We start from the raw sequence: 27,954 nt of genomic DNA on the forward strand, positions 1-27,954 counted from the left end.
AGCTTGCCATGAGGAGTCAACTACAGGTTATCGTCAGCTTCCAGAAGCCAGCTGGGAAAGGAAATTAAAGGTTCTCCAGTAGGCAGACATCTTTATCAGCATCAGTAAAACCAAATTTTTTCTGAAATTCTGTTCAGAATCTTTTGACCAGCCAATTCAACGCAATCTCCATTGATTTCATTCAACAATGTTTACCAAGCACCACCTCATAGGCCAGATAGTGTTTTAGGCACTAGGCACAGAGTGGTGTGCAAAACAGATAAAATCCATTACATCATGGAGCTTGTCCCTCCTAGTCAGGGGAGACAATAAACAAACGCATACATGTTGGGTGGTGATAAGTTCTAAGAAATAAAATAAAGCATTGGTGAGTGTACTGGGTTATCAGAGAAGAGCCCTCTGATAAAGTTATCAGACTCTGTGGAAGTGTGTTCCAGGCCATGGGAACAACAGATGCAAGGGTTCTGAGGTGGGAGTGGGCTTGCATATTGAGGAACAGTGAGGAGGCCAGTGTGGCTCTAGTGGGTGAGCAGGAGGGACGGGCAGGAGTTTAGATCTGGAGGTATAGGTAGGAGCCAGATCATGCAGGCTCTTGTAGACCATGGTTAGGACTTTGGATTTTATTCTGAGTTAGACTGAAAGTCCTTGCAGGACTTTGAATAAAGACATGGAATGCTCTGATTAAATTTATTTTTAATTTTTTTAAAAAGCATTTTTATTTTATTTTTTTTTAACGTTTTTTATTTATTTTTGGGACAGACAGAGACAGAGCATGAACGGGGGAGGGGCAGAGAGAGAGGGAGACACAGAATCGGAAACAGGCTCCAGGCTCTGAGCCATCAGCCCAGAGCCTGACGCGGGGCTCGAACTCACGGACCGCGAGATCGTGACCTGGCTGAAGTCGGACGTTTAACCGACTGCGCCACCCAGGCGCCCCTAAAAAGCATTTTTAATGTTTTTATTTATTTACTTTTGACAGAGAGAGAGAGAGAGACAGAGTGTGAGTAGGGGAGGGGCAGAGAGAGAGAGACAGAAACACAGAATTTGAAGCAGCTCCAGTCTCTGAGCTGTCAGCACAGAGCCTGATGCAGGGCTCAAACTCATGAACCGCGGTATTATGACCTGAATCAAAGTTGGCAGCTTAACCAACTGAGCCACCCAGGCACCCCTCCGGTTAATTATTTTATTGGATCACTCCTGTTCCCCCGTTGAGAATGGTCTATCACAGAAACTAGATCCATACCTTTAAATTTCATCCTCAGCCACATACAGGAATGCAAGCTCTTTTGATTTCTCCTTGATACAGGGCTTTCATCTGCATAGTTCTGCAAGTCTTTGGTTTGTCCTCTATGCTGACCTCCTTCCTCCAAACCTGTGTTATAATGGTAGACAAGCTTCCCCTCCCCCACAGCCTCTCACATCATCCCATCCTTAACTGACACCCGGCTTGCTCCTGAGGATACAGCTGTCCTTGCAGCTTCTGCAAGGGAGATTGACAGTTCCCTATGTTCCTCTTACAACAGGGCTTGCTGTGTGGCTTCTACACTGCATGGTTCAACAGGAAGAAGCATAGACCATGTAGTCAAACATACTGGGCTTGAAGCTACCTTGCACCCCCTCTTAGTGGCTGGATTATATTGGGAAAATGATTTAACTTATCTGAACCTTGATGTCCTCATCTGTAAAATGCTTTGCTGAATTGTTGTGAAGATTAGAAGAGGCAATAATTATAATATACCCATCGTAGTCCCTGGCATTCAAAAAGCCTTAGTCTTCCCTTCACTCCTGTCCCTTTGATGCCCACATGGCCCTCTTTGTGACTTATCTGGTTAGTGTGCAGGAAGAATGTGGCACTTGACTCACCTTCTTTTACATTCAGCTATGTCTTCATCCCAGGGGTTTTTAATAACTACAAGGGGAGACTTGTTTCAGGAACTTAATCCTGTGGCCACACCTTGGGCCTTTTAAACTCCTATAGCCACATCTTGGACCTTTAAAACTCCAATATTTTGGTTTCCAGCCAAGACCTCCTATTTTTCCATTCATCCCTTTGTCTAATCATCTTGTGCATATAGTCTCTACATGCTTTTTCTCCAAGTCTGACAGCCACATCCTGGGGTTTTACCTTCTCCTGCATTTGGCCTAGACTTCCTTCCATGGATCAGTGGCAGGTTTTAGTTTCAAGCAGCAGAAGCTAGTGCTGGCTAACTTCAGCAGAAAAGGAATCTACTAGAAGGTTATTGTGGGGCCCTTAGAACCAGTGGGAAAGCTAGAAACCAGGCTTGGAAAAGGGGTGACATTGTATGTTAGGTTCATCATTCGGTAAATATTTATTTCCTCTCTTCCATCAACCTCCATAGGAGGAATATGATGTTGGATTTATGCATGTGATGTGCTTTAGGCAATGATGTGTGGGGAAAGTGACAGGGTGACTGTAGCCTTAAGAGGCATTTGTATTTCCACTCACTTTTGAGAGCTTCCAAACTCCCTCATGGAAGAAGCATTCTTTGAGTAAGCCACTGGTCCCAAAAGAATGAAAGCCATATGTACTAAAGTCACCCCAGCCAACTCATCCACTGCAGCCTGAAACAGATATCCCCAGGCAGCCAGCTGGAGCATGAGCAAGAAACAGCATTATTTATTATCAGTTGCTGAGATTTTGTGATTGTTTGTTACCTGCACTAAGTAGAGTAGCTGACCAAGAAAGGCAAGAATCAAGGAAGGCTGGGGAACAGAACCCAGGGCTGAGGTCATGCTACGTGTTCCACTGGCCATTGCTGCTGCAGAACTCTTGACTCTACCACTACAGATATGTTCTAAGCCAGTGCTTTTCAAACTTCAATGTGGCTTGGAGCCATCTGGATATCTTGTTAAAGTGCAGATTTAGTAGGTTTGGATGGGGCCTGAGAGTTTGCATTCCTAAGAAGCTCTCAGGTGATGCTACCAGTCCCATACTATGCTTTGTGTGGTAAGTTCTGAATTGTTTCTGCTTCACTCCCTTAAGAAACAAAGTCACAAATGGGAGCATCCAAAGGTGTAAATCTAGGTCACATGTCCATGCCTTGGCTGCTAGGTGGCAGGTAGAGGGATGACTTTCTATAGGGGGTGGGGAAACACTGTATTGCCCTTGATATTTCACAGAGAAAAAAAGGAGTGGTTCTCAACCATTATGATGGATCAGCATTACTTGGGGGGTGGTACTTGTGCTAGTTTAAAGATCAGATTCCTGGGTGCCAACCCAGACTTCCTAAATCTCATTCTCTGGGTAATGGCAGCTGGGATTCTTCATAAAATAGATACCTCAGGTGATTCTGATCAACATGGTCTGCAGACCACATGGATAAAACCTAAGAAACATGAATTCAATCAACTTCTTGCTCCACTCACCTGAATAAAAGATTTTTATCAATACCTGTCTTTTCTGTGAGAAATCCATGTACTTCTGAGGATAATCCTTCCACCTGAACCCCCTGTCATCCTCTCTGCTTTTATCAATTGTCTTTTTATCTTTCTCTCTATGTCTTTCTTTCCTTTGGGTCAATCTTCGCATTCTAATAAACTCAAATGTCTTCCATTTTGAAAACAACAACAAACTCCCATGGTTCCTTTCCTGTTCTAGTTACTCCCTTATTCTTCTTTCCCCTTTTCATGGCCAAAATCCTTTCTACATTCAACATCTCACCTTCCTCACCTTCAATCATTTCCCAACTGTTTCATCTGTAGTCTGCTCCCACCATTCCATCAAAATAATTTCTTGTGCAAGTTACCAATAATTTCATAAGGCCAAATTCATTAGATGCTTTTCAGTTCTTATTTTGTCTTTCTGTTGCATTTGATGCTTTTGACCTCTCCCATATTGAAAATATAGTTGGCCCTTGAAAAATGTGGGGGTTAGGGGAGTCTACCCCCAATGCAGTTGAAAATCCATATGTAACTTGACTTCTCAAAAACTTAACTGCTAATAGCCAACTATTGATCAGAAGAAGACTTACTGATCACTTAGTCAATTAACATGCACACACACATATTTTTAAATGTTTATTTTTTGAGGAGAAAGAGGGGGGAAGGGGTAGAGAGAGAGGGAGACAAAGGATCCAAACAGGCTCCATGCTCTCAGCCCTGACCCCCGTTCTCCCCCCCCCGCCCCGACACAGAGGGCTTGAACTCACGAACTGCAAAATCATGACCTGAGCCAAAGTGAGACTCAATCAATTGAGCCACCCAGGCGCCCCAACACATATTTTGTACATTATGTATATTATGTATTGTGTTCTTACAATGAAGTAAGCTGGAGAATAGAAAGTGTTAACAAAAAAAAATCATAAGGAAGAGAAACTACTTCTGTAGTACCGTACTGTATTTACCCCCCCCCCCGCCCCCCCAAATCCATTAGAAGTGCCTGTGCAGTTCAAACCTGTGTTGTTTGCCAACTGTATTTGATTTCCCATATTTTATATTACTGCTATTTTTGTGTTCTCTTCCTATCTCTGGTAGTTTCTTCTCAGTCTGTGTTCTCCTCTTCCTCTTTTGGAATGTGCATGTTATCCAGGGTTCCATTCGTGGCCCACTTCTGTTTTACACTGAGTTGTGACTTTCTCCAACACCTATGTGCTTGTTGTCAGCAACCCACCCCTCCCTCTTCCCCAAGTCCCAGTCTTGTATCTACAAGTCCTAACTGAACATACTTAACTTGATATGTCTTAGGCTACTAAAACTCAATATGCTCTAAAGCGAACTCATGACCTTTCCCTAAAGACCTACATGTTCCTACTTCTGTATTTCCATCATCAGCTGGGCTGCCCAAACCAAAATGTGGGATTGATCTTATTCCTTCCTTCTACCTCTCCTCCCCATACCCAGTCACCAGGTCCTATTGATGTCACCTCCATGTAGCTTTGCATCTGTACTCTCCTCCCTCCCTCCCACTATCTGCACCTGCATTCATTATCTGAAGTACTGTTATTACTTCCTTATCGATCTCCTTTTCTCTACCAGTGCCATCCTCCACATCATCTTGTGTTTGGGTTCCTAAGGAAAATGGGTGAAAAGATACAGGGATATATTGGTGGAACTCAAAGGTACAGCCATTTGTTTAAAGGCTGATGAGGTTGAAGGAGGACTCCAATTTGTTCTCTGGAAGGTTCAGACTCAGGGGACATCAGCTTATCTTTCAGACTACTGACTTGGAATGTGGAAGCTGCTGAAAAGACGGAAACATTTCAGCCATTAAATTAAGAGCAGTGGCTATGGCTTGAGAAAACCACGTCAGAGCATATTGTTTTTCTATTCTTTTCTTTCTTTTTTAAAATTGCTTTTTCGTAAGTGGCAGAAGAGCACAGGGAGTCAAAAGTAACAGTATGAAGATCAAGGGGATCATATAGAGACATCATTTTGTTAGTTAAAAGGGCTGTCAAAGAACAATAATAGGCAAGATTAGTGGTAGGGTGAAGGATACTGAAGAATCAGAAAATCAATCTTGTTCTGTTGTAATGGGCATACGCTATCCATTTCTGTTGTCAGCAGCTCTGGAAAATTCCTGAGAATCTTTGGTTTGAGGTCTTGCAATGAATGGATTAGACATCCAATATCCCAGAAAAAATGATGCATGTATTTTTTTGTTGAGTAACATGAATCCAAGCATCAAAGCCTTGTAGTTTTACTGTTGGGTTGTCCTTAACGGTGCCTGATGAGATTTTTCCATTGAGGATCAAGGGAAAAAATTTTTTTTTCTGATGCTTTTTTCAGAAATCTCTGGATTTCAGATCCTGCAGAAACTGCTTAGGTAGGTGCTTTGGAAATGCAGCTTCCACCTATTGTTGGTAAAGCAGGAGTTATAGTGTGGGTCCCCTGCAGCAATTAGTCATATCAGCTTGTTTTAAGGTAGAATCTATATTGGAAATAATTCCCAAGTACATGAGGCAGCCTGTTATGAACTCAGAAGGAGATAACTTGTGGATCCTACAGTAGAATGATGTCCTTGCTATGAAGGCAAATGGAAGTACTTTGGGCCTTGGAGGTTGGAGAGTTTCCGAGAACTTTGATACTTAGTTTTAGAATTCCATTAGTTCCCTTCATTTTTCCTGAAATTTGTGGATGATAAGCATAGTGGAGTTTCTAAGTACATGGTAAAGGTTTACAGAATTATTTAATAACAGTATCAATGAAATGTGTGTCCCTGTTACTGGGTTTCTCCAGTCAAGAATACAAAATCAAGCAACTTTCTTTTTCTATCATTATATTCATAGCTCTCCAGCAAGGAAAAGCCTCAACTTGTCATAAGAAGAGTGGTGTTTGAATATACTCATATTCCATTTAGAGATGTTCACAGGAGCCCTGAGGCTTTGGGCTCCAGTCCATGTTCTATCTTTATAGTTTTGCTAGAATTGGGTCATAGACAGATAGGACATACATCCTTGACAATACTCCTAAAAATTACCTTGCCAATGTTGGTTTGATATCACTACCAATTTATCTCTGCTATTGTGGACAGGTACCATGAAGAACTTTTGCTGGATTCTAATTATGGCTGTCTCCTTAGGTAATAGCAAAGCATCTCAAGATTCTTTAATTTGCTATTTCTTTTATAGGGGTTCCTGAATTAATCAGGAAAGCTTTGTTTCCAAAGCATTTCAAAGTCATTGACTAGACTAAAAATATATGTACTATCAGCACAAATACTTACTCTTTATTCTTTATTAGCTTATAGGTCTGGGCCAGGGCAATTTACTGGATTTACAGAAGACTTGGGATTGCACAGCCAGCCAATTACTAGGTAAGAGGCTTTGGGCACGTTATTTTTCTGAGCCTTAGATTCTTCAAATATGAAATGGTATTAATACTAATCTCACACAACTGCGGGCATTTAATGAGTTACCGCACAATAATCAATGAATAATACCTACCACTAAGTCCTTTACGTTGGTTATCTGCTTTAATTATCACAACCATCCTATGTGAAGGCCTCTTATCATTTTATAGAGTCTCAGTCACACCAATGTAAGTGGCGATGTCAGGATTCAAACTTCCATTTTTCTGGTACCAGCTTAACCCCTCTACCGCCCCACTTTTTCGCCGCTAGGTTCAAGTGCCCATCATACAGCCTGTCGCATGGCAGGCACTCAACCTTTAAAAATTTGTAACTTGCAAGTTTGATTATCATAGGTTTATCCTAGAGTCTGATCTCCTCCCGGTGCAAGGGCAAAATTCAGTTTTGACTTGGTCCAACCGAGGACGAAATTCTCCCCTCCCTCGAGAAGACCCCGGTCCGAGTTTATTGTGAGCTTTCAGTACTGTGAGCAATGTCCCAGCGTGTGACGAGGGCTACGCCACTCCCTCGCCAGCTCCAGCCACACCTCGGGCCTCCCCGCGGGGCGTCCTTAGCAACCCGCGCTCTCACTCCCTGCCCCGCCCCGTCCGCGCGTCGCGGCGCCGGGTGCGAGGCCGCGGCGGTCTTTGCGCCTGCGCGCGGCCGCAACCGCCAGTCAGCTCTCTTCCCCTCCCCTTTCCCCTCTCCCCCTCCTCCTCTGCCTCCTAGAGCGAGACGCCAACATGGAGCCTGAGGACCTGCCGTGGCCCGGCGAGCTCGAGGAGGAGGAGGAGGAGGAACAGGCGGAGGAGTCTGCGAACCAGGAAGAGGACGGGGTGGTCGAGGTGGTGGAGGTGGTGGAGGAGGTGGAGGAAGGGGAGGGGCGGGAGCTGGACTCGGACTTTAATTACGAGAGCCAGCCACGGGAGAGCACGGACGACGAGGACGACGAGGAGGCCAAGGCCTGGCTGCAGGCGCACCCCAGCGGGAGTTTGCTTTCGTCGTCGCGCCCGAGCCACCGCTTCTTGGAGGACGAGCGGATCGGCCCGGAGAAGGTGAGCCAGGCGGGGGAGAGATGTGGGCTGCCGTCGGGCAGGGTGACGGGTAGTCCCTGGGCGCTCCGCCTGCTTTCTACCCTGCTGCCTCCTGCTCGCTGCGGGTCACGGTGCCCGACAAATAATAAGCGCGCTTTTAGAGCCTTGTAGGGGCCATCTCGCGTCCTGGGCCCACACTCTTGTTCAGGTTCTGGTTGGCTACGCCAAGTTTCCCATTCTTGCTGGCAAAGACCTCTCTTGTTTACTCCTCTCGTTGGGTCCCGGGCTTTTTGAATTACACCAGATGTTCTGAGAGCCAGTATTCCCAGTGGGTGTGGTGAAGCAACGCTTTGGGAGGGAGGTGGGGCTCCTTGTGCCCTGCGGGAGGGGAAAACGGCGGTGTTGGAGTGGAGAGTAAGGTTGCCCAGGGACTGTTTTGTTGGGGAGACAATTAGATTAGTATGCCTGAAGGGCAGGACTCTTCTTGAGGGAGTAGTGTGGATTATGGACACTACATGATTAGTCTCCAGAGGCTCCTCGCCTATTATACTTCACCGGACCCTCGTTTGTAGCAATAAAGGGGTCCCCAGTCAGTAGCAGGAGGTTTATGCGGCAGTTCCAAACAGTCTGGAAAGCTAGAAAGCACAAGGTATTACACAATGGAGAAAGAGCTGATTTTATGGTTGGCTTCTGAAGACCGGTTTGAAAATAACTACATTTAATTCATTAGCTTCTCAGGGAGAAAAAGAAAGTTTGCTCTACAATTCAGATATCAAATCATCAGACATTTATTAAGTTTCTGTTGTGTGCAGGGTATGTGTGGGGACCAAAAGAAGCCCAGGGGTTTATTGTCTAGGACTGCTCCATAGACAAGATCTATGTAAACTGTGCAGAGTGACAAAATGCAGCAAAGTACAACAGTTGAAAAGAGAAAAGACTTACATAGACTTGTGCTGTTCAGTACAGTCATTACTAGCCATATGCGGCTCTTTACATCTTATTTAGTTAATTAAACTAAAAATTCAATGCCTCTGTTATACTAAGTGCTCAATAGACACACTTGACTAGCGGCCACTATTGGAAAGTGCAGATATGGAATAGTTCCTTAATCACAGAAAGTTATTTTGGACATTGCTGCCTATAGACTGTTGATCATTAAAGAATTATTGTTTTGCCTGGTAAATATTCCAGTGGGCACTTACTCATTGAGCACTCATTAGGGCATTCACCTGTTGTGCTGGTTGGAACCTTGGTGAACCCAAACATTTTTTTTTTTTTTTATCTCTGCCTCACTAGTGTTCACATAAGAGGGAGGCAGACAGAATTCATTTGGCCACATGAATAAAAGTAAAACTGATATGTACTAACATGCTTTGAAAGCATACGGAAATGGAATCTGATCTTGTTAGTGAAGCTGGGGAAAGCTTCCCTGAGGAAGTTCTGATAGAGCTAAGATCTGAAGACAAATTAAAGTTAACTAGCAAAGAGAAAGCCTCTCAGTTGAGGGAAAGGCACATGGAAAGGTAATGTGGGAGAAAGCATGGCATTTCCAGGAAACTAAAGGCCAATATAGATAAAAGATTTATCTCTGGAGCTTTGGAAAGTCATTGAAAATGGGGTATATAGTAAAATTTGTGTTTCAGAAACATCACTTTGTAGCAGAGTGGAGAACAGCTTTGACAGCAGGATGGGGAAGGGGAAGTGGCAATATGTCAGGGATGCTAATTAGTAAGCCATTGCAGTATTGCCAGGCAAAAGATGACCATATTTTGCAACAAGGAGGTGTTGGTGGATATAGAAAAAAAACAGACTGATTGGAGAAATATTTAAGAGGTAAAATCATTGTACTTATCCATTAATTTTACATTATTATTACACTAATAATGGATTAGGTGTGGAACATGGAGGCAAGAAGGTGTTTGGTGTTAGATTATTGGATGAATGATTGTGTCAAATATTGAGATATGGCCAGGTTAGAGGTGGGAGTGATGGGAGGGAGGGGTTGATGGGATTGGCTGAGATGAGTGTTAAGATTGTTTTTGGAGATCAAAGGAGAAGTCTGGGTTGGAGATTTCAAGCTGTAAGTTTATCTGCATATAGACCATAATTAAAGCTACACTTGTGGATGAAGTCTCCTAACTTTTATTTTGTTCTATGATTTCTTGTTTGAATCAAACTATTAGTATTTAAATTTATATCTCCAGGCCTAGAGGAGGAGTGTATTAAACCACTTTAACTCTTATTATAGACAATATGAAAAATTATTATCCCGTCTAATAGTGATCTATATATAATAGACAACCCTACTTCTTAGAGCCTAGTGTTTCTCCTCCACCCCCTCCAAAGAAGTGGGGTTTTTTTTGTTTTTGTTTTAAGAGAAATCAGGTATTTTACTGCTTACCTTGGAGAATATATGAAGGTATAGAAGGTGTTCAGTATTAAATGTAGTTTTAAGGGGCGCCTGGGTGGCTCAGTTGGTTAAGCGTCTGACTTTGGCTCAGGTCATGATCTCATGGTTTGTGAGTTTGAGCCCTGCATCGGACTTTGTGCTGACAGCTCAGAGCCTGGAGCCTGCTTTGGATTCTGTTTCCCCTCTCTCTCTGCCCCTCCCCCGCTCATGTTCTGACTCTCTGTCTCTCAAAAATGAATAAACATTAAAAAATTAAAGTAAAGGTGGTTTTAAGATGATATAAAGAGTATTATGATTTTTTCCCTTAGTTTGCTGACATTAAATTTTACTGCCATAAGTTGGAAGATATTTAAAGGGGAAAGAGACTTTAGTGTTTCTTGCTAGAAATTTATGAACTATAAAGTTTTTTGAAGATAAGTTGTGTAGTATTTAATGCAGTGTATTAAAAGGATGAGACCAAATGATAGGAAACATTTAGTTCTGTCTAGTGTCAAGTTAAATGACAAAATTGTAAGAGTTTGATTCACTTATTTCTCTCTTATTAGATCATAAGGATGTACTAATGGTAATGTATAAGGTAGCAATTAAGTTTGTAGTTGTGAGACTGAGCTAAGGCATGAGACTTTGTAAGTTCGGAGTGAAATGTGCCCAGCCTTACAACCAAGTCTTTTTAAGGAGTTTAGGAAGTGAGTGGTTCAGAGCTTTTACCGTGTTGGTCTTAACGCTGGTTCTGCAGGCCGTTGAACATGGATCATTTCAAACACCTCTCCTTGTAATTCCTAAACTTAAATTTCTGAGCTGTGCTAGGGAAGATAATTCGGTTATATGGATTGGTATCACCAGAAATTCTTGGTCTCCATCTTTTAACTGGGTCATGAACAGTGTTTGGAAATCTTTGTGTTTCCACCCTCCGCTTCTTGCACATCTTCACTCTTAGCCTCTAGCCCTCGCCTGATGTTCAACATCAGGCCTGAACCCCTTTTTCACTTTCCTGACCCCTATCTCCAAATTTGTCTACAGTGTATAATTTATCTTTTTTGACCTATTGACACATGTTTTATTCTTTTAAATTTTTTATAATATTTGTTTATTTTTATTTTTTATTTTTTTTCAATGTTTATTTATTTTTGGGACAGAGAGACACAGAGCATGAACGGGGGAGGGGCAGAGAGAGAGGGAGACACAGCATCGGAAACAGGCTCCAGGCTCCGAGCCATCAGCCCAGAGCCTGACGCGGGGCTCGAACTCACGGACCGCGAGATCGTGACCTGGCTGAAGTCGGACGCTTAACCGACTGCGCCACCCAGGTGCCCCAAATATTTGTTTATTTTTGAGAGAGAGAGCGCATGTGCGTGCACGAGTGGGGGAGGTGGGGAGAGAGGGAGAGACACAGACAGACAGACAGATAGACAGAATCCGAAGTAGGCTCCAGGCTCTGAGCTGTCAGCACTGAGCCCAACACAGAACTTGAACTCACAAACCTGGAGCTTGAACCCACAAACTGGGAGATCATGACCTGGAGGCTTAACCAGACTGAGCCACTCAGGTACCCCAATACATATTTTATTCTTAATATTAATCCTTGTTTTCTTAGCATAAAAACCGTGTCATAGTGTGTTTTCTCTTAAGGAACTGCTGGATTTTATTGGGATATTTTATAAATGATAATGGTTTTACTTTTTTTTTTTAAGTTTGTTTATTTTTTTTATTATTTTTTTTTAAGTTTGTTTATTTTTGAGAGAGCGTGAGTAGGGGATGGGCAGAGAGCGAGAGAGAGAGCGAGCGAGCGAGCGAGAGAGAGTGTGTGTATCTCAAGCAGGCTCCGCACTGCCAGCGCAGAGCCCAGTGTGGGGCTCAAACTCATGAAAACGGTGAGATCATGACCTGAGCTGAAACCAGGAGTCCAATGCTTAACCGACTGAGCCAGATTAAAATTTCATTGTATGGGTATACTATATTTGTTTTTCATTCATTGGTTGATAAACATTTGGTTTTTTTCCTACCTTTTGGCTGTTAAGAAGAATGTTGCTATAAACATTTATGTACAAGTTTTTATGTGGACATGTTTTCATTTCTATTGGGTATATATTTAGGAGTGGAATTGCTGGACATGTGGTAACTCCGTATTTGTCCTTTGAGGAACTGTCCGATTGTTTCCCCAAATGGCTGCTGCACTCTTTTACATTCCTACAAGCAGTGTATGAAAATTCCAATCTCTTTACGTCTTTGTCAACATTTGTTATTATTTGACTTTGATTATAACCATCGTGGTGGATGTGATGTGGTATCTCATTGTGGTTTTGACTTGGATTTCCCTGATGGCTTATGATATTGAGCATCTTTTCTTGTGCTTATTAGCCATTTGTATATCTTCTTTGGTGACATGTCCATTCAGATTCTTTGCTTATTTTTACTTTGGTCATTTGTCTATGTACTTTTGAGATGTAAGAATTATTTATTTATTCTTCACATTTTCTTTTTTTTTTTTTTTTTTAAATTTTTTTTTTCAACGTTTATTTATTTTTGGGACAGAGAGAGACAGAGCATGAACAGGGGAGGGGCAGAGAGAGAGGGAGACACAGAATCGGAAACAGGCTCCAGGCTCTGAGCCATCAGCCCAGAGCCCGACGCGGGGCTCGAACTCACGGACTGCGAGATCGTGACCTGGCTGAAGTCGGACGCTTAACCGACTGCGCCACCCAGGCGCCCCTATTCTTCATATTTTCCACAATGTGAATTTAATATTCTTTTGTAAGGTGTCTGCTTTGCAATATTTTTTCCCAGTCTGTGGGTTTTTTCACATTCTTTATAGTGTTCTTTGAAGCACAATAGATTTTATTTTATTTTATTTTATTTTATTTTATTTTATTTTATTTTATTTTATTTTATTTTTTTATTGTTATGTTGTGTTATGTTATGTTATGTTATGTTATGTTATGTTATGTTATGTTATTTTTTTAAAGTAGGCTCCATGCCCAGCATGGAGCCCAATGCAGGGGTTGAACTTACAACCCTGAGATGAAGACCTGAGCTGACACCAAGAGTCAGATGTTTAACCACCTGAGCCACCCACATGCCCCAAAAAGTTTTTATTTTTGATGAAGTCTTATTTGTCTTTTTTTCTTTTGTTGCTCATGCTTTTGGTGTCCTATCTTAGAACCTGTTGCCGAATGTGAATTCATAAAGATTTACCTGTATGTTTCCTCTAAGAGTTTTATAATTTTTGCTCTTACATTAAGGTCTTTGATCAAGGTCTCAGCAGTGGGCTTAAAATGTTTATTAAACCATGTTATAAACAGACATAACTGTCTTCTAGGCTTTGTGTTTCCATTTATAGAGTACAGGCAGAGTATATAATTCTTAAGGGCCCCAGGATTTTCAGAATGATAAATGATCATTGGCTTCAATTTAAAGTCACCAGCTGCATTAGCCCCTAACAAGAGAGTAGCCTGTCCTTTGAAGCTTTGAAGCCAGGTGTTGACTTCTTTCTAGCTATGGAAACCCTAGACGGCATCTTCTTCCAACATAAGGCTGTTTTGTCTACATTGAAAATCTGTTTAGTATAGCTGCCTTCATTAATTTTCTTAGCTGGGTCTTCTGGATAACTTGCTGCACCTTCTGTATCAGCGCTTGCTGCTTCATGTTACACTTTTGTTATGGAGACCGCTTTTTTCCTTAAATCTCATGAACCAACCTCTGCTATCTGCTAGTCTCATAGTTTTCTGCAGTATCCTCACTTCTTTCAGCCTTCATACAATTGAGCAGGGTTGAGCCTTGCTCTGGATTAGGCTTTGGCTTAAGGGAATGCTAGATTGTATGCTAAGAGTGTGTTTAGTTTTGTAAGAAATTGCCAGAGTGTCTTCCAGAGTGATTGTACCATTTTGCGTTCCCATCATCATTGAGTAATGAATAAGAGTTCCTGTTGCTCTGTATTCTGAGCAGCATTTGGTATTGTCAGTATTTTGGGTTTTGGCCCTTCTAGTAGGTGTGTAGTGGTGATCTCACTGTTTTAATTTACATTTCCCTAATAATATATGATGTTGAGCACCTTGTCGTGTTCTTGTTTTCCAGATATACATCTTTTTTTGATGAAGCGTCTGTTCAGATCTATTACCCATTTTCTTTTTTTTTTTAATGTATTTATTTAGTTTTGAGAGAGAGAGAGAGAGAGAGAGAGAGAGATAGCACACGTGGGGGAGGGGCAGAGAGAGAGGGAGACAGGATCCAAAGCAGGATCTGCACTGACAGCAGAGATCCCAATGTGGGGCTTGAACTCATGAACACAAGATCATGACCTGAGCCGAAGTCAGATGCTTAACCAGCTGAGCCACTCAGGCGCCCCTGTTACCCATTTTCTAATTGGGTTGTTTGTTTTTGTATCTTTGAATTTTAATAAGAGTTGTGTATTTTGGTTAATAGTCCGTATCGTCTTTTACAAATATTTTCTCCTGGTCTGTCGCTTGTCTTTTCATTCTTTTGACATTGTCTTTCACAGAACAGAAGTTTTTAATTTTAATTAGCCCAGTTTATTAATTATTTCTTTCAAGGATTGTGCTTTTGGTGCTATACCTAAAAATTCATCATCATACTCAAGGTCATCTAGGTTTTCTCTTATATTATCTTTTAGGTGTTTTATAGTTTTTATAGTTTCGCATTTTGTATTTATATCTGTGATCTGTTTTGAGTTAAATTTTGTGAAATGTAAAATTAGTGTTTAGATTCATTTTTTTCATTAGATTCATTTTTTTTTTGGATGTAGATGTCTAGTAGTTCCACTACCATTTGTTGAAAAGAACATCTTTGCTCCCTTATATTACCTTTGTTCCTCTGTCCAAGATGAGTTGACTGATTTATGTGGGTCATTTTCTGGGCTTTGTTCTGTTACAGTGATCTGTTTGTATGTTCTTTTGCCAATACTACACTTTTTTGATTGCTGTAGCTTTATAGTGAGTCGTGAAGTCAGATAGTATCAGCCCTCCCACTTTGTCTTCTTTAATTTTGTATTGGCTGTTCTGGTCTTTTGCCTTTTCTTATAAACTTTAAGAAAAATCTGTCAATACCCACAACATAATTTGCCTGGAATTTTGATTGTGATTGGAATCATGTTGAATCTATACATCATATTACGAGGAGCTGACATGTTGACAGTATTGAGTCTGATAAACCATGAACATGGAATATCTGTCCATTTAATTAGCTCCTCTTTGATTTCTTTTACCAGAGGCTTATAGTTTCTTTCATATAGATTCTGTACATATTTGGTTAGATTTATACCTAAGTATTTTAATTTTGGAGTGTGCTACTGTAAATGGTATTGTTTTTTAAATTTCTAATTCCATTTGTTCTGCTCTCTTTTTAATGTTGAATGATTCACAGAATCTCTATCCATCTACTTTTTTGAAAATGGGGTATTGAAGTCTAATTATTGTTGAATTGTCTATTTCTTCCTTCATTTCTTTCAGTTTTTCTTTCATTTTTTACTGGGGGCTCTGGTGTTAGGTGCATATAGATTTTTAATTATTATGCATTCTTGGTGGATTGACTTATTTTTTTTTTTTAATTTTTAATTTTAACATTTATTTATTATTGAGAGACAGAGAGACACAGAGCGTGAGCAGGGGAGGGGTAGAGAGAGGGGAAGACACAGAATCTGAAGTAGGCTCCAGGCTCTGGGCTGTCAGCACAGAGCCCATTATGGGGCTCATACTCACAAACCGTGAGATCATGACCTGAGCTGAAGTCAGTTGCCTAACCAACTGAGCCACCCAGGCACCCCTGACTGTTTTATTATTGTGAAACATTCCTGTTTGTATTGAGTAATTTTTTTTTGTTTTCATATTGTTTTTAAAAAATATTTTTAAATTTTAATTCCAGTATAGTTAATATACAGTATTACATTGATTTCAGGTGTACAATAAAGTGATTGAACAATTCTATACATTACTCAGTGCTCATCATGATTAGTAAGTATATTCTTAATCCCCTTTACCTATTTCACCCATCCCCCCCCACCTACCTCCCGTCTGGTAACCATCAGTTTGTTCTCCATAGACAAGAGTCTTTTTTGGTTTGTCTCTTTTTTCTTTGTTTTGTTTCTTAAATTCCCCATATGAATGAAATCATATGGTATTTGTCTTTCCCTGATTGACTTCTTTCACTTAGCATTATACCCTCCAGATCCATCCATGTTATTGCAAACGGCAAGATTTCATCTTCTTTTATGGCTGAGTAATATTCTGTTGTGTGTGTGTGTGTGTGTGTGTGTGTGTGTGTGTGTGTGTGTGTGTATGTATATCTATACACCCCACATCTTCTTTATCCATTTGTCTATCAATGAACACTTGGGCTGCTTCCATAATTTGTCTATTATAAATAATGCTGCAGTAAACATAGGGGCACATTTATCTTCTCAAATTAATGTTTTCATATTTTGAGGGTAAATGCTCAGTAGTGAAATTACTGGATCATGTAGTAGTTTTATTTTTAATTTTTTTAAGAACGTTCATACTGTTTTCCATGGAGGCTGCATCAGTTTGCATTTCCACCAACAGTGCCTGAAGGCTCCTTTTTCTCCACATTTTCACCAACATTTGTTTCTTGCGTTTTTGATTTTAGTCATTCTTAGAGATGTGAGGTGATACCTCATTGTGATTTTGATGTGCATTTCCTTCATGTTGAGCATCTTTTCTTGTGTCTCTTCACCATCTGATATCTTCTTTGGAGAAATGTCTGTTCATGTCTTTTGCCCATTTTTTAATTGGATTATTTGCTTTTTTGGTGTTGTGTAAGTTTTTTATATTTTTTGGGTACTAACCCTGTATTGGATGTGTCATTTGCAAATACCTTCTCCCATTCAGTAGGTTGTCTTTAGTTTTGTTGATTATTTACTTTGCTGTGCAGAAGCATTTTATTTTGATGTAATCCTAAAGAGTTTAGTTTTGCTTTTGTTTCTCTTGACTCAGGAGACATATCTAGAAGAATGTTGTGTGGCCAGTGTCAGAGAAATTACTGCCTGTGAGCCCTTCTAGGATTTTTATGGTTTCGGATCTCACATTTAGGTCCTTAATCCATCTTTTTTTTTTTTTTTTTATTTTAAGTTTATTTTGGTATGTGGTATAAGAAAGTGGTCCAGTTTCATTCTTTTGCATGTAGCTGTTCACTTTTTCCAACACCATTTGTTGAAGGAAGGTACTATCTTCTACTATGTATTCTTGCCTCCTTTGTCAAAGATTAATGGTCATATAATCAATTTATGTTATGTTATTAATATTATATTATTTCTGGGCTGTATTTTGTTCCATTTATATATATTTGTGTTGTGTGCCAGTACTATACTGTTTAAAAATAATTTTTTTTAATGTTTATTTATTTTTGAAGGAGACAGAGACAGAGCGTGAGTGGGGCAGGGGAGACACAGAATCTGAAGCAGGCTCCAGGCTCTGAACTGTCAGCACCCAGCCCGATGCGGGGCTGTAATTCACCAACTGTGAAATCATGACCTGAGCTGAAATTGGACACCTAACCGACTGAGTCACTCAGGCACCCCTGTATTGTTTTGATTATTGTAGCTTTGTAGTATATCTTGAGATCTGGGATTGTGATACCTCCAGTTTTATTTTTGTTTTTGTTTTTTTCTTCCTTTTTTTTTTTTTTTTTTTTATTTGAGAGAGTACAAATACTATTTGAGAGAGTATTTGAGGGAGGGGCAAAAGGGGAGAGAGAGAGAGAGAGAGAATTTTTTTTTTTAATATTTATTGTCAAATTGGTTTACATACAACACCTGGTGCTCATCTCAACAAGTGCCCTCCTCAATGCCCATCACCCACTTTCCCCTCGTCCCCATCCCCCATCAACCCTCAGTTCTCTGCATTTAAGAGTCTCTTATGGTTTGCCTCCCTCCCTCTCTCTGTAACTTTTTTTTTTTTTTTTCCCTTCCCTTCCCCTATGGTCTTCTGTTAAGTTGAGAGAGAGAATCTTAAGCAGGCTTCATGTTCAGCCTGGACCCCAATGTGGGGCTCAATCTCATAACTATGAGATCATGACCTGAGCTGAAATCAAGAGTCAGACGCTTAACTGACTGAGCCACCCAAGGACTCCTTTACTTTTCAAGATTGCTTTGGCTATTTGGGGTCTTTTGTGGTTCCATACAAGGATTAAGTGTTCCTGGCATTTTGATAGGGATTGTATTGGGGCGCCTGGGTGGCGCAGTCGGTTAAGCGTCCGACTTCAGCCAGGTCACGATCTCGCGGTCCGGGAGTTCGAGCCCCGCGTCAGGCTCTGGGCTGATGGCTCAGAGCCTGGAGCCTGTTTCCGATTCTGTGTCTCCCTCTCTCTCTGCCCCTCCCCCGTTCATGCTCTGTCTCTCTCTATCCCAAAAATAAATAAATGTTGAAAAAAAAATTTTTTTGATAGGGATTGTATTGAATCTGCAGATTGCTTTGGGTAGTATGGAAATTTTAACAATATTGGTTCTTCCGTTCCATGAGCATGGAATACCTTTCCATTTGTGTTGTCCTCAATTCTTTCATCAGTGTTTTATAGTTTTCAGAGTACAAGTCTTTCACCTCCTTGGTTAAATTTGTTCTTAGGTATTTCATTATGTTTTAATACGTTTTGTCTTGATATTACTATAGCCACTCTATCTCTTTTATGATTGTTTGCATAGTAAATCTTTTTTATCTATTCTTTAACTTATAACCTGTTTGTCTTTTTGAGCCTAAAGTGTGTCTCCTATAGATAGCATACAGTTGAATCTTCTTTTTCATGCAATCTAACACAACATATGCCTTTGATTGGATTGTTTGGTTCATTCACGTGTAGTGTTAATAATATGCTTGGATTTATTTCTGCTATTTAGCTTTTTATTTTCTGTATATCTTGTGTCTGTTTTTTTCCTTTAGTCTTTATATTGCCACATAGAAACTTTATGCCCATACAGGTCCATTCCCTACCCCTTCTTTAATGCTGTTACTATTAGGCATATGTCTACATGTGTTATACTCAGCAATATGTTGTTATAGTTAAAACTTTATAAAATCTTAGGTTTTTTGAAGAATCTGGCAGAAGGTAGAATAACAAAGATACATTTGTAGCGATTGTTATATTAATCTACTTATCCCTTTTTTGTACTCTTCATTTCTTCCCTTTTTTTGAGTTACTATCTGGTATCATTTTCTTTTTTCATTAAAAAAAATTTTTTTTTAATGTTTATTTTTGAGAGAGAGAGAGAGAACAAGAGAGACCGTGCCAGGAGGGGCAGAGATAGAGGGAAACGCAGAATCCAAGCAGGCTCCAGGCTCTGAGCTGTCAGCACAGAGCCTGATGCGGGCCGAACCCATGAACTGTGAGATCATGACCTGAGCTGAAGTTGGAAGCTCAACGGACTGAGCCACCCAGGCGCCCCATGGGGTCATTTTCCTATTCCATTGCACTCTGTTCCTGTTGATCTCCTTTGTGCTGTCAGTATCAAATACATTTCTATGTTATAGGCCCAACAATACAGTTAGATATATATTGTTTGAAAGGAGAAGTATGCTGTTATACTGTCTTTTGCAATTACCTGCAATATTGCTTTGATTAGCCCTTTTTGTTGTTTTCTATAAGTTTGAATTACTCACTGGTGTCACTTGCTTTCATCCTGAAGAACATCCCTTAGTATTTTCTGTAAAACAGGTTTGTTATCAAGAAATCTTCTCTTTTGGGGCGCCTGGGTGGCTCAGTCGGTTGAGCGTCCGACTTCGGCTCAGGTCATGATCTCGCGGTTCGTGCGGTCCGTGTGGTCCGTGATTTCGAGCCCCGCGTCGGGCTCTGTGCTGACAGCTCAGAGCCTGGAGCCTGTTTCGGATTCTGTGTCTCCCTCTCTCTCTGACCCTCCCCCATTCATACTCTGTCTCTCTCTGTCTCAAAAATAAATAAACGTTAAGAAAAAAAAAATTAAAAAAAAAAAAGAAATCTTCTCTTTTGTTTATCTGGGGCTTGAATTATTTTTAATTAATTGTGACAAAATAAATATAAAATTTACCATTTTAACCAGTGTGCAGTTTGGTAATGTTAAATATATTAACATTGTTGTACAACCAATTTTCAGAACTCTTTTCATCTTGCAAAACTGAAGCTTTGTGCCCATTAAACACAACTTCCCATTCCTCTCACCCCAGCCTCTGGTAACCACCATGTTTATGTTTCTATGAATTTGACTACTTTAGTTACCTCATTTAAGCGGAATCTTAACAGTATATGTCATTTTGTGACTGGCTTACTTCACCTTAGCGTGATGTCTTCAAGGTTCACTCATACTATAGAATATGTAGAATTCCTTTGTAGGAATATCCTTCCCTTTTAATATTTAATTCCCTTAATAATATTCCATTGTATGCACTTACCATATTTTGCTAATCCATTTATTTATCAGTGGACACTTGGGACTGCTGCCAGTTCTTTGGGGTATATACCCAGAAGTGGAATTGATGGATCATATGGTAATTTTATTTTTAATGTTTTGAGGAACTATCTCATTGTTTTCCACAGTGGCTTTACCTTTTGCAGCTCCATCAACAGTGCATAAGGGCTTCAGTGTTTCTACATTCTTACCAGCGCTTATTTTCTGTTTCTTTTTTTTTTTTTTTTTGATAGTAGCCACCTTAAAGGGTATGAGGTGGTATCTTGTTGTAGTTTTGATTTCCATTTCCCTGATGTTTAGTGATGTTGAGCATTTTTTCATGTGGTTATTGGCCATTTGTATGTTTTCTTTGGTAAAGTGTCTATTCAGATCCTTTGCCTATTTTTTAATTGGGTTATTTGTCTTTTTATTATTGAGTTGTAATAGTTTTCATTATATATTCTAACTATGACTCTTTTATCAGATATATGACTTGCAAATATTTTTTTCTCCCATTCTGTGGTTTGTCTTTTTACTCTGTTGATAGTGTCTTTTGATGCGCAATTTTTTTTTATTGTCATGAAGTCCAGTTAGTCTCTTTTTCCTTTTGTTACCTATACCAGGAAATCATTGCCAAATTCAGTGTCATGAAGCTTTTGTTCCATGTTTTCTCATAAGAGTTCTCTTGTTTTAGGTCTTACGTTTAAGTCTTTGATCCATTTTAGTTAATTTTTGTATGTCATTTTGGGTAAAGTAGTTTACACTGTATAAGATTTTCACCTTTTTGGTTAATTCCTAAATATTTTATTCTTTTTATTTTATTTTTTTAAATCACCGTTGAACCTTTTTTTTTAATGTTTATTATTTTTGAGAGAGACTGTGTGAGCAGGGGAGGGGCAGAGAGAGAGAGAGGGAGACACAGAATCCGAAGCAGGCTCCGGGCTCTGAGCTGTCAACACAGGGCCCGATGTGGGGCTCGAACTCACAAACTGTGAAATCATGACCTGAGCTGAAGTCGGATGCTCAACTGACTCAACCACCCAGGCGCCCCCTAAGTTGTTTATTCTTTTTAATGCATTGTAAGTGGAATTGTTTTTGTAATTTCTTTTCAGATTGTTTACTGTGTATAGAAATGCAATGGATTTTTGTGTGTTGACTTTGTATTCTGATACTTTGATGAATTAGCTTATTCTAACTGCGTGTGTGTAATCTTTAAAGTTTTCTCTATATAAGACTATATCATCTACAAATGAGATATTTTACTTTGTCCTTTCCAGTTTGGTTGCCTTTTATTTCCTTTTCTTGCTTAATGCTCTGGTTTGAACTTCCAGAACTATTTTGAATAGAAGTGGTGAAAGTCTTTATTCCTGATCTTACAGGAAATACTTTCAGTCTTTCACTATTGAATATGATGTTTGCTGTGGGTTTTTCATATCTTGTTCTTACTATGTTGAGGTAGTTTTCTTCTTTTTCTAGTTTGTTGAGTGTTTTTATTATGAAAGGGTGGTGAATATTGTCAAATGCTTTTTCTGCAGCAATTGAAATAATCATTTTGTTTTATCCTTAATTCTGTTAATGTGAGCTATTATGTTGATTGGTTTTTATATGTTGAACCACCCTTGTGTTCTTGGGTTAAATCCCACTGGAATATGGTATACAATCCATTTAATGTGCTATGAATTCTATGCTAGTAAGTTGTTGTGGATTTTTGCTTCTGTGTTTATCAAGGATATTGATGTTAGTTTTCTTGTAGTGTCTTTGGCTGGCTGCTTCGTATCAAGGTAATACTAGCCTCATAGAATGAGTTAGGAAGTGTTCCTTCCTCTTCAATTTTTTGGGAATGTTCTAGGAAGATTGATGTTCATTCTTTTTTTTTATTAAAAAAATTTTTTTTAATGTTTTATTCATTTTTAAGACAGACAGAGCGTGAGCAGGGGAGGGGCAGAGGGAAAGGGAGACCCAGAATCCGAAGCAGGCTCCAGGCTCCGAGCTGTCAGCACAGAGCCCGATGCGGGGCTCGAACCCACGAACCGCGAGATCATGACCAGAGCCGAAGTCGGACGCTCAACCGACTGAGCCACCCAGGTGCCCTTGTTCATTCTTTTCTAATTGTTTGGTAGAATTCTGTAGTGAAGCCATCTGGTCCTTGGCTTTTCCCTGTTGGGAGGTTTTTTGTTTTTTTTTTAAATTATCCTTTTATTTGAGAGAGAGTGAGAGTGGGGGAGAGGGACAGAGAGAGAGAGAGAGAGAGAGAGAGAGAGAGAGAGAGAGAGAATCTCAAGCAGTCTCCACACTCAGCATGGAGCCCGATGCGGGGCTCGATCCCATGACCCTGGGATCATGACCTGAGCAGAAATCAAGAGTCAGTAGCTCAACCACCTGAGCCACCCAGGCGCCCCCCTGTTGGGAGGTTTTTGATTACCAATTCAGTCTTCTTGCTAGTTACAAGTTTGTTCAGATTTTTCTAATCTTTCATGATTCAGTGTTGGTAGAATGTGTGTTTCCAGGAATTCATACATTTCTTCTTTGCTGTCCAATTTGTTGGTATAGAATTGTTCATACTGTTCTCTTATAAGCCTTATTTCTGTGCCATTGCTTGTAATTTTTCCTCTTTAATTTTCTGATTTTATTATCTTGAGTCTTTTTTCTTTTTTCTTAGTCAGTCTAGTTAAGGGTTTGCCAATTTTGTTGGTCTTTAAAAAAACTCAGCTATTAGTTTCACTGATTTTTTTTTTATGTTCAGTATTTTGTTTATCTGTGCTCCATTGTTTATTATTTCTTTCCTTATGCTTGCTTTAGGTTTAGTTCATTGTTCCTTGAGGTGTAAGTTAGGCTATCAATTTGATATCATGATTTTTTTTTTTTAATATACACATACTACCCTTTTAGCATTGCTTTTGCTGTATCACATAAGTTTTGGTATTTTCTGTCTTCATATTCAGTTGTGTCAAAGTATTTTTTATTTTCCCTTGTGACTTCTTGTTTGGCCCATTAATTTTTTGAATATGTGTTTAAATTATACATATTTTGGAAATTTACAGGTTTTTTTCTGTGCTATTGATTGCTAGTTTCATTCTATTGTGATTGGGAAAAATACTGTATATTTCAGTCTCCTTGAATTTGTTAAGACTTGTTTTGTGGCCTAACATGTTCTGCCCTAAAGAATGTTCCATGTGTACTTGAGAAAAATGTATATTCTGCTGTTTTTAGGTGGAGTGTTCGGTATATGTGAGTTAGGTCCCATTGGTCTACAGTGTTACTCAGTTCCTCTGTTTCCTTATTGTTCTTCTGTATGGTTGTTTTATCTGTCCATTATTGAAAGTGAGGTATGGAAATCTCTTAATATTACTGTGTTGCTGTGTATTTCTCCCTTCAAGTCTTTACAAATTTGCCCAATTGATTTAGTATTTGAGTGCATAAATACTTGTAATTCTTATATCTTCTTGGTGATTTGATTTGACCTTTTTATGATTATATAGTGTCCTTTGTCTTGTAATAGGTTTTTTAAAAAATATTTATTTATTTTGAAAGAGAAGGAGAGAACATGAGCAGGGGAGAGGCAGAGAAAGAGGGAGAGAAAAATCCCAGGTAGGCTCCATGCTGTCTGCAGAGCCAGACACAGGGCTTGAACCTACGAACCATGAAATCATAACCCAAGCCAAAATCAAGAGTCGGATGCTTAACCAACTAAACCACCCAGGTGCCCCTTGTCTTGTAACAATTTTTGATTTAAAATCTATTTTGTCTGAACTTGGTATACCACTCCTGTGCTTTTTTGGTTACCATTTGCATGGACTATCTTTTTCCATCCTTTCATTTTTCAACCTATATGTGTCCTTAGATCTAAATTGTTATTTCATAGACAGCATAAAGACGACTACCTTTTAATATTAAAAACTTAGGGAGGGACTCTTTCAAACTTTAATTTATACCAAAATCATTTAATCTCAGATGAAGAGTTGCTGATGACACTTGCTTAGTTTTGAAGCATTCATCTTTTAAATCCTTCAAGCATTTAGGTTATATTCAGAGGTAATGGGGGGGAAGGTTAATCAAACATATGGGAATATATTAAGAATGAGTTTTCTTGATGAAGTCTAAACAAGTAGGTGATAAGAATAGGAAAATCTGGGGAAGGGATTTTTAATAAGAACTTTTCTTTTAGCATTTAATTTTGACTTTTAGGTTTTCTTTAAACTGATAAAAGTGAGGGGGGAGTTTTTTTTTTCTCACACATTGGATTAGTTCTCAAAGTGCTGGTTTCTTAATATTGTGTCATTAGTTTTCTACAAATATCCTAACGAATTGAACTCTCTTTATCAGCTGTTGTGAATCAGCTCTTTTCAAAGGTGATAGATACACCATGGTCCACAACCAGCATTATTGAGCTACAGTGAATAGCCATTTTGAACATTCATTTTGGCATTCTTCTTTCCTGGAAGGCTCAAAGAAGACTAACTGTGCCAAAACATTGGCTATATTGTTACATACTTAGGGATTTCAGATTGCCAGATTGCATTTGCAAAACAATTTTCTTTGCTTTTTATTCTTTGTCCCTTAAACATTGCCATTGAAGCAAGACGGGTATGTACCATGGTTCTTTACCTTTAGAGAAAAACCTCTTGGAATAGTTGATATCTTAGAAATCTCTGTAGTTCTTGAATAGATTTTAAATATGCTGGCCTTTTTGTGACCAAAAGCACATTCTTGTAAGTCCTCTGTAAAAATGTTTTGTTAATATAGTAACAGTGTTTTAATTCTGGAAAAAAATATAACTTGAGGTTTCCTTCAGAGGCTCTTTCACATTTGTGGTTAATATTTTGTTAGAATTCATCTTTTCTTGACTCATAACTGCCTGTTTTACTTTTATAACTTCTTCCCCTTTTATGGACATTGTATCTTTATTTTTTTGAGGATCTGAGTTATTCATTTTAAAGTTTTTGAAAATATAGTTTATAATCGCATTTTTAGCAGGAGTGTTTTTTTGTTTTGTCTTTGGGTACACCCTTCTCTATCTGGTGTTCTTGTGGTTGTCTCTACCTTGCCCCTTGTGGCTGCTTGTTTAAAAGAGAGGTCTTTTTTTTTTTTTTCAATGTTCATTTCTTGTTTTTAAAAAAAATTTTTTTTTTAACGTTTATTTATTTTTGAGACAGAGAGAGACAGAGCATGAACAGGGGAGGGGCAGAGAGAGAGGGAGACACAGAGTCTGAAACAGGCTGCAGGCTCTGAGCGGTCAGCACAGAGCCTGATGCGGGGCTCGAACTCACGGACCATGAGATCATGACCTGAGCCGAAGTCGGACGCTTAACCGACCAAGCCACCCAGGCGCCCCATAATGTTCATTTCTTTTTGAGAGAGAGAGTATGCGATAGTGGAGGAGGGACAGAAAGAGAGAGGTGGGGGATCCAAAGCCAGCTATGCGCTGACACGGGGTTCTAACTCAGGAACTGCGAGATCATGACCTGAGCCGAAGTCAGACACTTAACTGACTGAGCCACCCAGGCGCCCCAGAAGAAGTCTTATATTGAAGCTTTGGGTTTTTATTGTCCAGGGATACTGGAGAAATCTCAGGAACCAGTCCCTGAGCCAGTTGGTGACTTTGACCTAAGTCATTTTTGTTTGATTGCCTTGAATCTGTTCCATTTGCATTGCTTCAGCCTTGGTCTACAGTCACAGCTTTTATTGTCTTTCACAGGTGAGAGAGCCCTGCTCTAACCCCTGTCTCACAAAATGAGCCTTAAGTTTGTTCCCACCGTCCATACTATGAGTTGATTTTAGTCCCCATTTGTAGGGTTAATTTCTTAGGTGTCTTAATAAATAGTAAGATTTTAAAACCAATAACTTGCTTGTTTCTGCTTGCTTCTTTTACTTCTAGGACTATAGGAGGTTAAGGAACTGCTGTGGTTTATTGGAAAGTATGTTGAGTTCTAACTGGATAACCTTAAGACTTTTTGTAATTTTTTTTTTTTACTTAAAATTTTTTTTCATTTATTTATTTTTGAGAGACAGAGACAGAGAGTGGGTGGGGGCAGAAAGAGAGAGGGAGGCACAGAATCCAAAGCAGGCTCCAGGCTCTGAGCTGTCAGCATAGAGCCAGATGCGGGGTCTGAACCCACCAACCGCGAGATCATGACCTTAGCCGAAGTCAGACGCTTAACCAACTGAACTTCCCAGGTGCCCTGTTTTTTTATTTTTAAGTGAAAGTAGTAATTTGGACAGTGGTTGTGAAGTTGAAATGTTATGTATATGAAAGTACTTTATAAACTTAGAAATATAGCTAAAGTTTAGATTTTATTATTGTTTAACAATAGTGATTGTTTATCACCATCGTTCATCACTATTTAAATCTGCTTTTGATTTTCAGGTTGTTCCATTGACCTGTCATGTATGGCAACAGTCACTATATCAAGACAATAGTGGTATACAGATTTCTGATGCTAATGTAGTCTCTGTGAAAAAAACAGCTCAGTGGGATTCTGGAGATGATCAGGTATGTCTTATGTAACTGGGAAATTATTTTTCTTTTCATAAGCTGCATGAGAAATTCTGATTCAGCTTTGAAGAATGGTAAGGGGTGAATTACTTTAATATTCCATTTTTCTAATAGATCTTTGATAATCTTAGTTATATAGAATAGCATTTCACTTTTTTTTTTGTCTCAGGACTCCTTTATATTCTTCAAAAGTATTTTAAGTATCTTTTATTTATATGGACTATCTATATTGATATTTAGTTTACTAGAAATTAAAACATTTAAAAATATTTTTAAAATAACAAACCCATTATATATTAATATAAATAATGTATTTTAAAATGAAAAATAACTATTTTCCAGGACAACTAGTTGGGAGAGTGGCATTGTTTTATATTTTTGCATATCTATTTATTGTATATATTGTATGTATGTATATGTAAAATAACGAATTGGCTTTTATGACGGCTGAGAATTCTCAAGATTCACAACCTGGAGACCCAGGAATGCTGATAGTATAGTTGTAGTCTGAATCCAGAAGCCTGAGAACCAGGAGAATTAATGGTGTAAGTTCCAGTTTGAGTCTTGAAGGGCTGAGGACCAGGCCAGCTGATGGTGTAAGTTCTCTGAATCTGAGTTTAAAGGTAGAAGAATACCAATGTACTAGCTCAAAGACCCATCAGGCTGAGAGAGTGAATTCTCTCTTGTTTAGCCTTTTGTTCTGTTCGGGGCTTTAAATGGATTGGATGAGGCTTGGCCACATTGGGAAGGGCAATCTGCTTTACTTAGTCTGTGGATCAAATGTTAATCTCATCTAGACACACAGACATACAGAATAATGTTTAACCAAATATC

General features: G+C 39.4%; 1 protein-coding gene across 1 annotated transcript in view; it reads left to right on the plus strand.

Annotated features, from left to right (window-relative positions):
- Positions 1–7,547: 7,547 nt before the first annotated feature.
- Positions 7,548–27,954, plus strand: part of ALMS1 (ALMS1 centrosome and basal body associated protein) — a 224,317-nt gene continuing 203,910 nt past the window's right edge. Inside the window, exons 1-2 of the mRNA XM_047067804.1 lie at positions 7,548–7,860; positions 26,992–27,117. Coding sequence (XP_046923760.1) covers positions 7,549–7,860; positions 26,992–27,117 — 438 coding nt within the window. The 5' untranslated portion in view covers position 7,548. The remainder of the gene's footprint in view (positions 7,861–26,991; positions 27,118–27,954) is intronic.

The sequence above is a fragment of the Lynx rufus genome, unplaced genomic scaffold (assembly GCF_022079265.1).
Source record: "Lynx rufus isolate CCGP_SWC_20201006 ecotype Redwood Valley unplaced genomic scaffold, mLynRuf1.p SCAF_8, whole genome shotgun sequence".
Lineage (NCBI taxonomy): Eukaryota > Metazoa > Chordata > Mammalia > Carnivora > Felidae > Lynx > Lynx rufus.